General features: G+C 34.9%; 1 protein-coding gene across 4 annotated transcripts in view; it reads left to right on the forward strand.

Moving 5' to 3' along the window:
• SYNRG (synergin gamma) overlaps positions 1–18,507 on the forward strand; it is a 99,075-nt gene that overhangs the window by 32,954 nt on the left and 47,614 nt on the right. For 2 of the 4 annotated variants that reach the window (XM_036754199.1, XM_036754200.1), the window contains exons 4-12: positions 2,033–2,163; positions 4,858–4,963; positions 5,925–6,036; positions 9,488–9,790; positions 10,318–10,554; positions 11,539–11,616; positions 16,122–16,318; positions 16,844–17,092; positions 17,780–17,913. In XM_036754199.1, coding sequence (XP_036610094.1) covers positions 2,033–2,163; positions 4,858–4,963; positions 5,925–6,036; positions 9,488–9,790; positions 10,318–10,554; positions 11,539–11,616; positions 16,122–16,318; positions 16,844–17,092; positions 17,780–17,913 — 1,547 coding nt within the window. The remainder of the gene's footprint in view (positions 1–2,032; positions 2,164–4,857; positions 4,964–5,924; positions 6,037–9,487; positions 9,791–10,317; positions 10,555–11,538; positions 11,617–16,121; positions 16,319–16,843; positions 17,093–17,779; positions 17,914–18,507) is intronic. The other 2 variants (XM_036754202.1, XM_036754203.1) reach the window with 1 other exon arrangement.

Consider the following 18,507-nt stretch of genomic DNA (forward strand, 5'->3'; position numbering starts at 1 on the left):
TTCCAATAAGAAGTCTACGACTTCCCCAGACAATGCACCCCACAGTTCTGATTGTTAGGAAGTTTGTTTAAATTTGCTACTTTACAACTTTTATTCATTGCTCTTGGTCTAAATAGAACAATCCAATCTCTCTTCCATGTGCTAGCCCTTCAGATACTTGAACACAGCTGAATATAATCTCAAAGCCAAACAATTCTCACCTAACATAAACTTGAAATCCTTCACCATCTTGGTTGCCCTACTCTGTATACTAGCCAGTTTATCAGTTTCCTTCCTAAACCATGATATGCAAAAGTGAATACAATTAGCTTACAATTCACCATGACCCCACAATTTTTTTTTATGCAACATGGTTTGGGGTTTTTTTGGTGTTGTTTTCGTATTTACCATATCTTCCCCCTTCTTACACATGTGAAGTAATTTTTTTTTCTAACCTAAGTGTGAGACTTGGTATTTATCCCTATTGAATTTAATCCTAACTGATTCTACCCAATGATCTAGCCTTTCAAGATGTTTTTGTATTCTAACTTTCGTCCGTGATAGTAACTATGCCTCCCATTTTGGGGTCATCTGCAAATTTCATAAGCATATCCTCTTTCCCTTTATCCAAGTCATTAACAAAAAATGTTAAACAGCAGGAAGCCAAGCACAGATCCCTTGGGCACCCTATTGGCAACCTCCTGCCAAGTTGATATTGAACCATTAATGACTACTCTCTAAGTTTGTGTTTCAACTAGTTCTGAATCCATCTAATTATATTGTCATCTAGCCTAAAGATGTCAAGCACACAGCAGCAACACTCCCTAGTGAGGCTGAAGCCAGACTAAAATGTACTTTAATTGGAAAATATTTAACAAAATAAATAAAAACACAATAGAACATAAGTAATTATGTAGGATTTTTTTTTAAGTGAATATGCAGCACACAGACATCCTTAATGTATGGCCCTTGTTTCTATTTGAGTTTGACACCATTGATCTAACCTACATATCTCCATATTTTCTACAAGAATTGCTTGTTGTTCAGTTTCAGACATGTCTTTGACCACATTTGAGGTTTTCTTGGCAAAGATACTGGAGTGCTTTGCCATTTCCTTCTCCAGCTCATTTTATAGATGAGAAAACAGAGGCAAACAGAATTAAATGACTTGCCCAGGGTCACACAGCTAATAAGTATCTGATGCCAAATTTGAACTCAGGTCTTCCTGACCCCAGGACTGACACTCTTATCTACTATGCCACCTCCTAGCTGCCCTCAAGAATTATATGAGAATAATTTATCAATCAAAGGCTTTGCTAAAACCTATATATAATCCATATATCAATCAACAAGTTGTGTTAAATCCCTATTATATACTAGGTACTGCACTAGGTCTTGGGGATATAAATACAAAAGATAGTCTCTGGGGTGATAAAATATGTCATAGATAAATATTAAGATACACACACATAAAATATAGAGTGATAGGGGTGGAGAAGAGGCACTAACAAGTAAGAGTATCAGTAATGGTCTCTTAAAGGTAGTGGCATTTGAGCTAAATATTAAAGGAAGCATGGGTTTCTTAGAGGGCAGGAGGTGAGTAAGAAGAACATAATAAGCATTGCACATCATATTTCATGTTTAAGGGTGTGGAAACAGGCAGTGGAATGTAGTTTGCTGGGAACAGCTAGTAAGTCAATTTGTCTGGAGCATAAAATCTATTGGGGTAGTAGGGAGTGATTAGCCTGGAAAGTTAGACTAGAGCCAGATTTTGAAGGGCATAAAGGCCAAACAGAAGTTTATATTTTATCCTAAAAACAATGAAACTTTTTGAAGAGGGGAATATCATGGCTAGACTTCTTGCTTCAGGAATATTAGTTTGATTGTTACCTGGAGGATGTAGTAGAGAGGAAAAAGACTGCTACAGAGCCATTACAGTCATCTAAACCCATGGTCCTCAAACTTTTTTGAACGGGTACTCCTTTCATTAAAAATATTTTCAACGCAGACCTAATATGTATTTGTTTCTTAATGCAGATTCTTTTTCTTCTAGGGAGGGATAACAATGGGCCCAATGACAGCAGCAGGAATGCCTTACATGGGACAAGCTCCTTTTTTAGGGATGCGTCCCCCAGGTCCACAGTATAACCCTGACATGCAAAAGCAATTTGCAGAAGAGCAACAGTAAGTGACCTTTGTCAGTCATGAACAAAAAGAGATATACAGTAGAAACAAATGCGTCAAATTTATTACAGAATCATAGGATTGACTTGGAAGCAATTGCAACAGCTAATACAAGCCATACCGAAAAGAAATCAAGGAATCCCATTTGTTTTTCTTTCTTTGTCATGGGATGGGAGGTCAGAGGAGCAGGGACTGGAGAGAGAGAAGGTAGAGTCTTATTAATTGAAAAAAAAAAATAAAAAATTTTAAGACCCTCCCAAGAGGGTCCATCCCACTTTGGGACAATTCATTGTGCAGAAGTTTAAATTTTACCCTTTTTAAAACTCCCACCTGGCTTAAAATATTTTCTAGAAGTGTCTCTTAATTCTAATCAGGAAACTTTTTTTTTTTAATTCTTATTAGAATCACAGACTTTTAAAGCTAGGTAGAAATTTAGTTGTCTAGTCTAATTCTTATTTTAATAGGTGAAGAAAGAGCAAGAGTAGTGAAATGAAAAGTTTAGACAATTTATTATTTGACAGAGTCTGAACTAGAGATTGGTTGATTCCTAGGCCTATGCTCTTCTACTACAATATCAAACAATAATTTTATTCTGGTCAAAGCTAGTACTAATTTCTTAAACATTTACTTTTAGTGGGTAAAAGGACATATGTTTTTCTTTAACCTTTCCTTTCCAACCTTTACCAGCAAATCAATAAAGAAATGAAGCCAAAGCAAGAAAAAGACATTAATAGGATAAGCATAGGTAAAAAAGAAACAAAATTATTGCTCTTTGAAGATGACATAATGGTATACTTAGAGAGCCATCTAAAAAATTAATAAAAATAATAATTTTAGTGAAATTGCAGGATATAAAATAAACCCATATAAATCATCAGCATTTCTCCATATTACAAATTAAAGCCCATCAGGAAGAGGGGGGAAGAAAGAAATTCCATTTTAAAACACTACAGAGTGTATAGAATACTTGAGATTCTACCTACCAAGTTACACACACATATAAATACAACTCCAAAACACTGTTTGAAGAAATAAAGACAAACCTAAATAATTGGAGAAATATTAATTTCTCCTGGGTAGGCTAAGACATTATAATAAGAATTACGATACTACCTAAATTAATTTAATTATTTAGTGCCTTAACAATCAAACCTGAAAAGGTTTACTTTTTATAGTACTAAAAGAATGATACCCATCTTGTTGAATAAAAAAATCAAGAATCTCAAGGGAAATAATGGAAAAAAGAAAGAGACTAGCAGTACCAGTTCTCCCAAACTCCACTACAAAAGCAGTGATCAGCAGAACAATATAGTACTTGCTTTAAAAAATAGAGTGGGTGATCAGCAGAAGAGATTGGGTCATAACATAACATAAAACATAAAATACTCATGCAAACCCAACAGCCTCATGTTTGATAAACCTAAAGACCCCAGCTACTGGGATAAGGACTCACTGGTTTGACAAAGCTTGCTGGGAAAACTGAACAACAGTCTGGCAGAAATAAGTTTTAAATCACTTCTTTAGACCATATATACCAAGATAAACTCCAACAGGATATATGACCTAATTTTTTTTGAAGTCAAATAATAAATTAGAAGAACAAGAAAAACGTTACTACCTGTCAGATCAGTGAATGGGGAAAAGCTCATGATCAAATGAGAGAGAAAAGATTACAGAAGATAAACTGGATAATTTGGATTACATAAAATTTAAAAGTTTTTGCTCCAATAAATCTGATGCAGCTAAGATTAGAAGAGAAGCAACCAGGGGAAAAATATTTGCAGCTAGGTTCTCTGATAAAGGTCTCATCTCCAAGATATATAAGGAACTGATTCAGATTTACAAGAATAAGAGTCATTTCCCAATTGCTAATTGGTCAGAGGATGGACAATTCTCAAGGAAAGTAATGTAAGCCATCTCTAGCCATATGAAAAAATGCTCCAAATCACTGATAATTCGAAAAATACAAAATTATAAAAGAACTCTCAGGTTCCACCTCATACTCATCATATTGGCAAAGTTAGTAAAAAAGGAAAATGGCAAATGTTGAAGGAGTAGGGGTATAGAGGGGCAAGGGTAGACAGGCAAATCAGTGCACTGTTGGTGGTGCTATGGATTAGTTCAGCCATTGTATGGAACTATCCAAAAAAAGTAATTAAACTATACATTCCCTTTGACTACTAGACCTATATCACAAAGAGATCAAATAAATGGAAAAAGGATTGATAATGTACAAAAATATTTATAGCATCTCTTTTTGTGGTGGCCAAGAACCAGAAACTAAGAGGATGTCCATCAGATGGAGAATGGCTGAACAAATTATGGTATAAGAGTGTATTGAAGTATGCTACCTACCTTACGACAGGGAGGTGATGGGCTAATATGGAGATTGAGACGCAGTTTTGGACATGGCCAATATGGGAATTAGGCTTATTTGTTATATGAGGGTTTTGTTTTTCCTTTCTTTTTCAGTAGGGAGAGGAAAGATGAGAGGGAGAAAAAGTAGTTTGAAATTAAAAATTTTTATGTAAAAGGAAGGGAGATGGAAATGTAAAATTAGACATTTTAGAGTCACAACTGTGTTACCACACAAGGTGGTAGTAGAAGTATATTCCTCAGTTTCTTAGTAAGTGATCTTATCAGTTCATGTATATGGCATAGTTGATATGGTTGTTGGTATTTTATTTCCTCTAGAAAACGATTTGAACAGCAGCAAAAACTCTTAGAAGAAGAAAGAAAACGACGCCAATTTGAAGAACAGAAACAAAAACTCAGACTTCTAAGTAGCGTGAAACCCAAGGTATATCAAACTTGGAATCATCTCCATCCAACCCTCCTCATTCAGTATACCAAGGGTTACCAAATTCTGAACCTGAGACAGTGACTGATACCCTAAAGCAGGGGTTCTTAATCTGGAGTCCATGAACTTGGCTTTGTTTTTTTGGAAAATATTTTGATAACTGTATTTCAATAATAGAATTAGTTTCCTTTGTAATCTTACGTATTTTATTTTATGTATTCAAAAACATTCTGAGAAAGGGGTCTATAGATTTCATGACGCTAATGCCAGAGGGGTCCATGACACAAAAAATGGTTAAGAACTCCTGCCCTCTAGTTTGAATTATCCGATAGCTGCATTTATTCATTTTGTTTGCCCACTAACATCTCTTGTGGGTTTTTTTCCTGTTTCCTTACAAAAATCATAGATTCTCTATTCTCACAGTAGAGCTTATGGTTACTTGTAAAATACTCAGTAGTAGGGAAAAGATCAGTATAAGTTGTTCTCTGTCCCTTAATACTTACTGCTTTTCTACAGGCTCTTGCAACACTACAATAACTGTTAATTTGCTTTTTTTTTTCTCTTAGAAAACATTCTAAACTTTTTTTTTCCTGAGATTAGATTTATTATCCTTGTCCAGTTTACTTATTTATTTATTGTCCTTGTCCAGTTTACTTGCTAGTCACTTCTGAGATAAGTATAGTAAACCCTTTATGTCATTTTGTTTAGAGATGGAAGTAGAAGGTAGGATTTTTTGGATTCTTTCTTAGTTTTTGCTGGCTAGTTGGCTATTGTGCCATATTTCATCATTGCCTTTGTTTTATCTGTCTTCCTTTGAGAACATCACCTAAGAAATGTATAATCAAAAGGGAGGGAGAGGAATCAAAGAGAAATGGGGGAATATTGATAGGGTAGGACTAAGAGGTGAAAGAAACAAACAGTTGTGTGGTGAAAAGACCCATATGTATTTGTCATCTCTTAGACAGGAGAGAAGAGCAGAGATGATGCTTTGGAAGCCATAAAAGGGAACTTAGATGGATTTTCCAGAGATGCTAAGATGCACCCCACTCCAGTATCACACCCCAAGAAACCAGGTAGCTTTATTTTTAAGATGCACAGAAATGAAAACAAGTAACTGCTGAATTTTGAATTTTTCTTATGTGGCAATTTGTAGTTCTTGTGTCAGTTAATTGACCATTAAGTGTGATAGGATTCGGAGCTGAGCTCTTTCTTCAAGCTAAATGCAGAATTGAATGCATTGAAATTTACGTGAGTTAAAAACTCTGGTCTGGCACAGTATTTGGAGGAAGGTTTTTAATCTTCTGCTTAAACACCAGTATGACAACTTTAATTTTAAGTCTTTGGTATGTAAATGAGTGTGTTAACTCAACTATTATAGTAGATCATTAACTTATCTGAGTGAAATGAAGGAGTTTGTCATTTCATTTTCATTGTTTTGTGAGATAATTATACAGTGGGGTTTTTTTTTATGAGCTACCTCAGAGTTCATTATCTGAATGTGATTGGACTTCTTCTTAAGATGCACTGAAATAAGAATTGTACCATTAGTAAAATTCCTTAAAGGAAATGAAATTTTATGAATAGATGCTTCTTTGTAGTCCTTATTATTCAAATGGTCAAAAAAAAAAACCCCAAGTACCCCACCTGTATAGGCAGAATATTATTTCCTTTGTCATCTGGGAATAAAAATAATTCTCATCTTTGATTAACAGCCATCCTGTAATTTTAATTCCTTGATATTTTGACATTTGATTCAGCTCATTCAAGAATCATATATCATGATATGGTAAACATTTTTGTCATTTGGCATACAACTAACTTTGTGCCCTCTTGTGATAACTGAAAAGTTACAAAGTTCCATCTTTATATGTAGAAAGTGAACAAAGTATGATGGACCCAAAATACAAAGATATAAGGCCTAGGATAAGATGTATTGGGGTGAAAAAAATCTTTCACTGATTAAGGAATTGTTTTATTATTTGAGATAGAGGATAGAGGTTCAACACCTTTTAGTTACCAAACCCAAAGTGGATAGCAGAATTCTAAACATTAAAAATCACATAAAGATCAGGAAGAAAATACTAACTTTGAATGAAATCATACACCAGTAATATAGGAATTGAATGCAGGAAGTAAGTAGGAATTGAAAGAAATTTGCTGTATTCCAACAGAGTACTTAGCAAAAGGAGAAATATAGAATGATGGTCAATGTAAACATTGTTTAAAAAGTATTTATTTTGCCTTGGGACAATGTATACATTTACCCATTATGAGCAAGATACTCTTTTTGCATTATCAGCTATGGTTCTTAATGATTTCAGACAATGTTTTCTTCCTGATCTTCACCTGATTTCTAATATTTAGAATCATGCTTTCTGCTATGGGTCTGGCAAATAAAAAGTGTTTAGAACCCTGAATTCTCTTCCTCAAACAGTAATACAGTTCTTTAATCAGTGAAAGATACTCACCTCCCTTTGTAAACAAATTGGCATTCAAAAGTTTCTTGTAAGTTTAAACAGCTTTGATCAAATAGTTGAGCCTTATTTAACTCTTAATAGGATGATAAAATTAAGACTTTGTGGTAGTTGTGAAGTCCCCTCCAAGAGTAGAATTATGTATATTCCCATAGAACCTACTGCCAGAGTACCTCCTTTTATGTTATTGCTTTATTGACCAACAAAATAACAGAGGGAGTAAGAAACCCCTTTCCTAAACTCTAGGTCTGAGCATAAAGAAAAGGCAGAGAGGTAAGCCAAGCATCTCTTCCTAAATTTCTGTTACGTAAACTAATATTGATCAAATGAAAGAATATTTGTAAAGAGTGCCTTAGCACAGTTCCTGGGATATAGTAAGCACTGTATAAATTCTCATTTCTTTGCCATCTGGCCAGTCAGTCAACAAGCATTTATTAAGCACTTACTATGTGCCAGGCACGGTGCTAATCCAAGAACGAGGACAAGGAATTTGTCCTCAGTGAATGTTCCCACTCCAATTCTTAAACAGCTTTACACTGGGAACAATCTGGTTAATTGTTGACAACATAGTTTTCTGAAGGAGACTAAAGTCTTTAGGCCTTGTCCAGTTTGGGGTTTAAAAGTAGAGATTAGAATAGTTAAGTTCTCCCTGTTGAAAGAGTAGAAGGAAGTACAATATTGTCTTTTTTTGTCGAAAATAGAACATTTATTCAGTAATCGTACCTTTCTTCCATAGATCTCTAATGCTTAACAGCAATTATCTCCTTTATGGTAAAGTAGAAGAAAAAAAGCAACTGGTGTCTCTGTTTTGAAAAGCAGAAACTTTTAGTAGAATGTGATTATTATTTGCCAAAATGCAAAAGACAGTGAACCACTTTCAAAAAAAATTTTTAATTCTCCTCTGTGACTTTGGAACTCACATAATTCAAAGCGTAATTAAAAATTTTTTTTTCAATAACTTAGAATTTTTAATGATATTGATTCAAATGTAGGCCCTGTCAAATGGATTTATAATTTAAATTAACCTCACATTTCAACAGTAAAAAATCCATAATGATGTTTATGAGCTGGTTTGCAATCCCTGTTCCTTATAGCTACTGTGTTTCTCTCCCTTTAGTGCATCTAATCTTTTAAGCTTGGTGCTCCATCTTCACTCTGTTGAATTTATTGTTGAAAAATTTGTTTTCGAAGCTATCTACTCTCTTGGATTTTGAGGTTCTTTATTTTATCAAAAGCAAGCAGCATTTTGTAATTGTTGTGACATCTTGGAAGGTAATGTGATATATAGTTGATAGAAGATCATCCTTAAGGTGAGGAAGATGTAGGCTCAAGTCTTGCCTCTCACACATGCTGACTGGAACACCAGGAGCAAAATCAGTCTTTCTCTCCATTCCCCTAAGCAACGCTCAGTGACCATAAGTTGAAGACCTAATAATACCTGGTCTCTGTAATTCCTCACATTGAAATATCACAGGTCTTACTCAAAAGGAGGTGGTTAGGAAGGAGTTTAGGTATGATTGACAAATATTAGATGTTTGTAAGTTTATGTTGATTTTGTATTCCTAAGTATCGTGAAAACTGAATCATCAGAGGACAATGTACTAAAAGTACTTAGATTGTATTCTCTGATTTGCACTGTAACTCTACAAGAATAGTGACTGGGTAAGTAGATTTTTTGATTTCATCCAGAAATACTGCTTCTCCTTGTCTGAAGTGCTGCTGACTAGGACAACTTGACTTCATTCAGAAAAAATACACTTCACTAGGTCTTTATGAAAAGGAGAGACATTGTGAATATTACATTTATGTCTCCTTTGACACAGATGCAAAATAGCAGTTGTCCCCAATTAAATTGTACAAGTATACCTTTTGAATATTTTTATGGACTCATGTAATTTCATTTGACTATTGTTACCTGGATTATTTCTTTCTCCACTCCCACTATTCATGTTTTAGTATTTCTCTTTTGAAACTATATGCCCCATCTTTATTTCTTTTTCTCCATTGATTTCCATTTCTGTATGTTTCATTGCCATTTTCCATTTTACAGATTGTCCCACACCATCCCATTCTACTGTAACTGTCTCCCAATCCTCTGCCTTTCTTGATGAAGAAGAATTCAGTGACTTTATGCAAGGGCCTGTTGAAATTCCCATATTTGGCTCTTCATCCTCTTCCCAGCCTTTTCAGTCTTTCCATTCCACCACCCCAGTTGGCCAGTTACTTTCAGAGAAGGCTGTGGTCCAGCCTCTCCCTCCAGCACAGATTCCAGTGTCTTCTGCTTTACATGGTGCCCCTGGGCAGGTTCCTTATTTTTCTACTGCTTCAGCCTCACACAGTACACAGAAAACAGGTAATTCATAGATAGCATTATCAGCAATACCTATATTATATAGATGATATAAAATTTAATTCATGTTTAAAGAGGATAATACAGTAATATAGGCAAATCAAATGTATACTTGTTTTGTAGATAACTGTTGAAGAAATTCTGCCATCCATCAAAATAAATATCCAACTTAGTGTCTCAGGATACTAGGAAAGTTGTGATTTAAAGGACCTTTAGACTATCAGTTTCAGATTTCAGGAGCTATTTTCACATCATTGGTTTATTATGAAAATATTGCTTACCTTTTATTTGATAAAACCAAAGCAGCCTTTTCCTGTATCTCTCCCATCCCCTGTCCCCCATTCCCCACCAATAGTGGGCAGTGGGAAACTATTACAGGAGAACCATCAGAGATCTAGTGACCTGGTTGTGCTGTGGGTGTAACATTTTTAAAATAAAATAAATTGTTTTTTAAAGAATTGTGGGGATGGAAATGGGTTTGAATAAAAAAAAGTTACAAATATAAATAATACTTCATGCTGTTTGTTTAGGCCCTTCCCTGGAGGAGAAATTCCTAAAATCTTGTGATCTAAGTACGTCTGGGCAGGTGCAAATTAAATTAAATACTTCTGAAGCTGGGCACAAAACCTCAGGCTCACCTGCCAATAAGAGCCATCCCAGTTTAACAGCCAATAACGGGGGTGCTGTAGGTGGACGTGTAAATGGTGCTGCCATCATTGCAGAGGCAGAAAAGACTTCAGACCAAAACCTGTCAGTTGAAGAGAGTGGTGAGCTCATGAAGCATTGACAAAAAAAATGTATTTTAACCAAATGTTGCTTGAAAGCTAACACCTACGCATTAATCCTGAAATGAATGCTGCTTGATTTTGCTTGTTAAAATCTTGCTTAAAATATATGTAATATTTTATCCTTTTTCTAATCAGCAGTTTAAAATTTTTGCTCTGAATTCTTTCAATATTCTTTTCTACTTTAAAAAAAAATCAATAACCAGTTTCCATAATCAAATTCCTTCCTATTTTAAAATACTTTTCTCTAGCTTTACAAAAGCCATATCCTGTTTTTTTTTCCTTGACAATCTTTATTTCTCTGGGGATAGCGGGGGATTAAAAATATTAAAGCCTGTAAAAGTCACCAATGAGAATTTTATGTTTTTCTACCCACAAAATACATTTTGAGTATTGCTGAATAGAAGATTCAGATTTTATAATTTCTGCTTGCACAGATAAATTTCAGAAACATAACATGAATAACTCATGAAGTAGTCTTTTGGAGGATGTTTTGCAGGATTCCTGGATTTGAGGTAGACATCAAAGTCATGCTATGGGTAGAAGGGTTATTTCAACTGAAAACGTGTAATTTTGCAACAGTGGCAAATTTAGGGTTAAAAAATCATTTTCAAGCATTAGGTAATGCTGCAAGCAAAATTTTATATCATTGGTTTTACATATGTAATTTAAAAGTATCATTCTTGGCTAGCTTTCTTTTCAGGTTTATAATACGTGAAGGATGATGCAAGCCTTATGTAGTTAAAAGTATCGATCTAGTACATTTTAGATTTTCTTTTTAGTCATATTTCTTAAGACATATTTTAGGGTGCTTGGAAAATTCTCTTCGTTCTATTCTTGGTGTGTTGGTGACTTTTTTTTAGTATCTATTTCCATTGTGGTGTGTTTTTAATCTATTTGAGAGGAATTTCTCTCCTCTCTCTTTTTTAATTACTCTGTTTTAGATAATATTTCTATATCTCCTAGGTGTGGGTGTCTTTCCTTCACAAGATCCAATCCAGCCTATGATACCTTCTTGGATTTACAATGAGAGCTTAGTCCCAGGTAAAAAAACAAAAAAAAACCAACTCCAAAGTCCCTTTTATAAAATACTTTCAAAATCTTTTTTTTCCCAGCACCTATTAAATTTGCATGCAGCCTAAATATAGCGTGGTTTTATTTGCACATCTTAAGAGCAAATAAATTGCATTTTTCCTTTTGACAATACAAAAGTTATAAAACAACAGCAACATTCAAATTGTTGTAAATTAAATTTTTTAATTGGTATTTATAAAGGCAATAGAAAGAATGCTACCCGCAGAGTCAGGAAGACCTCCCTGAGTTCAAATACTGCTTCTTGCACATAGACTGTGTGACCCTGGGCTTATCATTTAACCTGTGAGTGCCCCTGGGCAGTTCTTTAAGTTACAGAATAGGTGTTAATTTGCTGCCAGGTTTCCTCATTGGGAGTTCCTTATACAGATGAAATCATGTCTAATTTAAAAAAAAAAATTTCAAAATATTTACAATTTGGGACTTTTCTAAAGTATGTGCTCATTTAAGAAATGCAAAGATGTCTTGCTTCTATATCCCCTCTGATCATTTTCTTTGAATTTTTCTTGTTATTTTAGGTAGTTATAATTAGCATGGAATATTTATATTCTGCTTTATTCCATAATGTATTTTTCCAAAATTAGAAGATTAAAAATTTAATCATATTTTGAATTTGCCAATTTCTTTTAACTTTGGCTTTAGCTTAAGTACCCAAAGATTGCTAGTATTACTAGATAGCTTCAAAAGGGCATGTCTTTGACCTAAAGAGTGATCAGTGAGGACTTTGGTTTTGTACATCATATATTCCATCTAGATTAGTGTTCTGTTCCTGACAGTAATAATAGGGAACATTTTGTTGTTGTCGTCCTCCGTAATAGTGTACTTAAAGTTCTGTTATAACTGTGATCAGACTGTCTCTGACTTCCCTTTTCACATTATAAATAGACATAGTTGAAGCATCTTTTGAACCTGGTTTTAGCCTGTTCAAACTCTGGTACTATTTCATTCTATATGTTTTTCTACTCTGAAAAAAGTACAATCTCATTTATCTAGCTTTTGCTCATCTGAATATGTTTTCTGTGTAGTTTTTCTTCATCAGAACAGCCCTTTTGGGTCTATTTTTTCTACAAGAGAACTTTATATGTAAATTTTGTGTGTCATGGAATCTTAAGGTGCCAGATAATTTTCTCTAATATATAATTAACAAAACAGTTAAATTAACAAAGCTAATGGTGCTGTCCAGAGTGTCTTTTTCTTCTCGTTCTGACTTCAAAAATTGGACTTTTGGGAGGTCTCTTGAGCAGTCAGTAGCCTTCCAGGCCTTCCTTGACTTATAACTAGCCAGAATGGGTCATGAAGTATGTCTTAATTCATCAGTTCAGCTCAGTAGCTATTTATTAAGAACCTACTATGCCCAGGTGAGGTGAGGTGCTAACAATACAAATACAGAAGCATTGTCATACCATCCAAGTTTTCCTGGATCCAGATTTTTGTACAGTCTCAACTTTAGGTGCATATATTCAATAAACATTAAATTCCGACTCTGCAATATAATATGCCTGGTGCTAAAGGAAGTCCAAAAATTCTATGTATAAGGTTACATTGCATATATTTCTTTAGCAAATGTACCATTTAGAGGGGTGCCTCCTCTTTTTTCTGAAGAACCCTGAGACCAAGAGCCCCAGGAATAGCAGTTCCTCCCCTCAGATGCCCCCCCCAAAAAAACCTTGAAGCCTTGCTTTCAACCTACATTGTGGGGAGAACAGGCCTTCTATCCCTATCAGCCACCAGTTAATTGCTACTAAAGAGGCTAATAAGCCAGCCTAGCTAAAACAGAAAGGGATCTGGAGAGAGAAATAGAAGGTGGCATATGTGAGGCAGTTTAGACCACTACATCCACTGGAGACCCACAGGTGACAACCCAGGAAACTAAACCCAAGAACCCTGGGAAGAGCAATGTGCCCCAGGTCACCATCTCTGCTCCCAGCCTATTCCCCATAGTCATCATCATGGAGGAAGGAGTCCACCATCCCTACCCCGACCAATGCCATCAGCTGATCTCATTGCTCCCACAAGCAAGTAAGCCTAAGAGGCTGGCAACATCAGCACCCTGAAAACCCCTGGCACTTCTTAAGAGTACACTTACAGATGCAATCTGGTGACTTCTTCCATTCGTGAAATAGTGACCTCAGCCTCCTCAGCTACTAAAGTCCAAGAAAATAAAATTCTCAACACCAAAGTGATTCCGTCAGAAAGCAGTATGGTTTTATTAAAGGAAATGGTATTAAAGAATATGCATTACCATCTGCTTTGCTGCTAAGGAGCATGGGGCCTTTCCATCTGACTTGTATCCGAAACCTTTATGATGCAGTTAGAATGTGAGCTCCTTCAGAGCAGGTACTGTCTCACCTTTCCATTTTCATCCCTAGTGCTTAGTATACTGCTTACACTTTATGCTATTTTCATTCAGTCACTCATTATGGATATGGTGGACAAATGCATGTTTATGATAGTCTTGTTCACATTACTAGCCAATTTTTTAAACTTTTCTTTTCATATCCAATAGTGTTATAAATTGTATCACATTATTTTTTTTCTTGAGCACTTCCTAGGTAGTTCGTGTAAAAGCACAAGTGAATAAAAATGGTCTAAATTATCTTTATACATTTTCAGATAAGCAAACTTAGAAGAAATATTTTCAAAAGTATGTCTGATCCTCTAACTGTATTCAGTAACAAAAATAGGGGCAGCTAGGCGGTGCAGTGAGTAGAACACCAGCCCTGGAGTCAGGAGGACCTGAGTTCAAATTTGGCCTCAAACCCTTGACACAATTACTAGCTGTGTGACTTTGGGCAAGTCACGTAGCCCTAATTGCCCTGCCTTCCCCCCTCAAAAAAAAGTAACAAAAATAATCCAAATGGTACTATGTTGAGTTGAAATAAATGCGAAAAATTGAGACTTTCTTTCCAAAAATAGGCAGGAATTTTTAATTATGAAAATATATTAAGACAACCCTAGTGTGGAATACCTATAACATAGATGAGTTATGCCATTAGGGTTTTGGTTTTTTGTTGGGTTTTTTTTTTGTTTGTTTGTTTTACTGTCTGTAGTATACTTTTATTTCTAAATGCCTTATTGGATTTAATTCTATTTTGTACGAGATTATTCTTCATTTTCAAGGACTAAAATGACACTTAGAAATATATGACTTAACCTTGATGTGTATGTATGTATGCATACAAACATGCATACATGTTAGTTTCTTAAAATGTTAATAAATTGGTGACATTCTAAGAATGTCTAATCTTTCAGTGTCCGGTAAAAAAATGCTCTTTTATATACATGTTATTTTGATCCATTGTTCTCAATATTTAGAGAGAAGATTTCTTTGTTCATGTTAGAATGGAGTACATTGTGTTTATGGTACCATTCTAAAATCTGATTATGACAAATTTTATGAATACCTACGTAAGTAAAAGGGAACAACAAAATATTTTAATCAGAATTTATAGAGGCACTGAGTAGCATTACAACAGCATAAAACAGTTCATTTCAACTTTTGTTGAAATTTGTATTATTATTTAATTTTATGTACTTTGTTACTCCCTTGAAACGTTTACTAACAGAAAATTTTCATAGCTGTCATGTGTTAAAATTGTTTCCTATCCAGTTAATGAAATCCTGGGGAGGACTCCCTTAGATGGATTTGTTTTGGGAAGAGACTATCCATGTTTAGCTTACACCATATTCTCAAAGTAAGTCTAATGTCATGGCATGGGAGGTTTCAGTAATATATTAAAAAATGCTAAATTATCCTTTGTTCCATGCCAGACAAAACAATATTGTTTCTGCACTCATGCCAAAACCAAAAACCAGAAATTTGGAGTGCTATGAGAGTATTTCCATTTTAAGCTCAGCAAGTCAGACAGAATCACAGCATGTTAAATTACAATATTTGTAGTGTCATCTGATTAGAAATGTTTTACTACTACATAGTTATTGTTCAGTTGTATCTGACGCTTTGTGACCCATGGACCATACTGTCCTTAGGGTTTTCTTGGCAGAGGTAGTGGAGGGGTTTGCCATTTCCTTCTCCAGTGTATTAAGGCAAACAGGTTAAGTGACTTGCTCAGTGTCACACAGCTAGTGTCTTAGGCTGGATTTGAACTCAGTCTTCCTCACTTTAAGCCCAGCACTGTATCCACTGAGCAGTCTAGCTATCCCATACTATGTAGTGTAGGGATCAGCTGGTACATCCCAGGGCCAAATCCAGTTCTGTTTCTGTATTGCCTATCTGTGAGCTAAGAATGGTTTTCATGTTCTACAACAGAATAAAACTTTGTTTAACAATATAAAAACCATTGTTCGCTCTCAGACAGCAATGAGCCAACCAGCAGGCCAACCAGCAGGTGGTAGGTAGTTGAGTAACCTCTGTTAGCAAAACAAACCACAAAATGCCTAGTCATCTGTAGCATTTTTACACTTGTAATTATGCAGTTTGTTCTTTTCTTTACTAGATGCATATAAGAAGATTTTAGAAACAACTATGACTCCAACTGGAATAGATACCGCTAAACTTTATCCCATCCTGATGTCATCTGGGCTTCCCAGAGAAACCCTTGGGCAGATTTGGGCCTTAGCCAATCGTACTACCCCCGGAAAACTTACTAAAGAAGAACTTTATACTGTTCTAGCTATGATAGCTCTAACTCAGGTACATATATTTTTCCTAAATTAGATAGAAAACCAACTGGAGGAGAGAGTTTGTATGTTATAATTTGTACATCTTGTATTACATTATATTATGTATGTTTACATATATAAATTTCTTAAATAATATGGTATAATTACTCGTGCCTTTTAGTTTTCACTATTATATATGAATACAAAGATTTTCATATTGTACAGCTTATGTGATATGCATGTCACTGCTTACAGTAAAATATTGATTTTTTTTTTAAATCGGTTTGACAGATTTTTATCCTATAACAATCCTTGGATATAGGTGAAATAGCCTAACTAGGTAGAACATCGTTAATATCGTTAATGTTATGTCAAGGTAGAATTTATACAGTTTTTATTTAATATACTTTTCTCGTCAAATATTTGCTTCAAGTCAAAAACAAGATTTTAAATGAGACTATGTTTCATTGTCTTTATTTTCAAATTTCGATTATTTTAGCTTGAAATCTAAGTCTAAATCTAAGGTGTTTACATTTTTTTCCCTTGTTCTGTTTAGAGGGGGGTGCCTGCAATCAGTCCTGACACATTAAACCAGTTCCCAACTGCTCCTGTCCCAAATCTGAGTGGCTTTCCTATGACTCTTCCTACTCCAGTGAGTCAACAGACTATGATGCCTTCTGCTCCTACAGTCTCTCTGCCTCTTAATATTGGACAACCCGTCATGGGTATTAACCTAGTTGCACCAGTGGGTGGAGCTCCAGCCCAGGGTTCCAGTGGCTTTGTGCCAACTTACCCAGCAAATCAGGTCAGTGGAGTTACTGTACTTTGTACAATCCAAGTAATAACTAAAGGTGAGTTTGGATGACTTCTTTGCAGAAAGGAGCAGTGAAGTTTAAAAAGTAAAGCACCAGTAGTTGAAGCAGCATACATCAGAGTTTGATTTATGGTATTATAAAAAGAGCCAAATACAGTTTTCTTCCTTTAGAAATTTTGATGACCTAAAAAGATGTTTAATTCTTTGTAATAAATAGAAACTTTTGCTCTTCATTTCTTCTGAACTTTATCATAGTGAAATTTTTCCCCCAGATAGTAATATTAGTTTTATATACAAACTAAGTACTTAATACTACTTAAGTTGAATTGAATTAAAATACTAGTATGTATTGTGTTGTTTTTCTTGGGTCCTAATTATTGTATCCATTTCTTTTGATAACCTTTGGAAGGATCATTTCTGCAGCAGCTATTATTTAGAATTCCTCTTCCTAGTTCAAGAAGGATAGGGTTTTTTTAGTAAACTACTCGAAAGTCAGCCTGTTAATTTTAAAGATTGAGTCTTAATTTTCAAACCAGCTTTACTTTTTGCATTGATCAAAGAGCATCTACTAATGGAAGAATAGTTGTAAGACCTCCTTCATTAGTTAATGCTTTGGCATATGTAGTTTAGGATTTTTGGTTTACCTGTATTAATCTGGTAACATCTTCTACAATCTAGGTAGTAAAACCAGAAGAAGATGACTTCCAAGATTTTCAAGATGCTTCAAAGTCAGGATCACTTGATGACTCATTTACTGATTTCCAAGAGATTCCTGCTTCTTCAAAAACAGCTAATTCCCAACATGGAAGCAGGTAGAAGAGAGTTGAATCTGTTCAGCATTGTATTTAATAGCATAAAAGATGTATCCCAAATTTCAGAAAGAATTTGATTCCTTACTTAGAATACCCCTCATTATCCCTTCTTTGCCCACATATAATCTTGGCCTTCACACTTTACCTTTTCTGCCTGAAACTTCTGCTCCTGCCATCTTCCCATGCTGCTTATTTTCCCTGCTTTTGAGATGAATTTAATGCAGGTGAATGCACCTTTGCAGTTAAAGAAATGACTTAAATTCTTATATATTAGGGTTTGTAAATGCCCTTGGGAGAGAGGGTTTACAGTTTTGGGGTTTTTAAAAAAATTTCTAGTATATAAGACATCCCCATTTTATAGTTTAATTTGCCACCAAAAAAAGTAGGACTTAGATTTTTAAATATGGCCACTCACATATGTCTCTCTCATCTTCAGTTTGAGATAAATGGTAGACTTTCAACTTTCTACACTAACAGTAATTGTCATCTCAGCATTTTTTAATAAAAATCCAAGCCTTTTGTACATTGATTTATCCTAACACCTAGTAATCCTGTTTTCATGTTAAAATAGCTACCTGTTTCACACAGTGATGC

The sequence above is a fragment of the Trichosurus vulpecula genome, chromosome 4, assembly GCF_011100635.1.
Source record: "Trichosurus vulpecula isolate mTriVul1 chromosome 4, mTriVul1.pri, whole genome shotgun sequence".
Taxonomy (NCBI): domain Eukaryota; kingdom Metazoa; phylum Chordata; class Mammalia; order Diprotodontia; family Phalangeridae; genus Trichosurus; species Trichosurus vulpecula.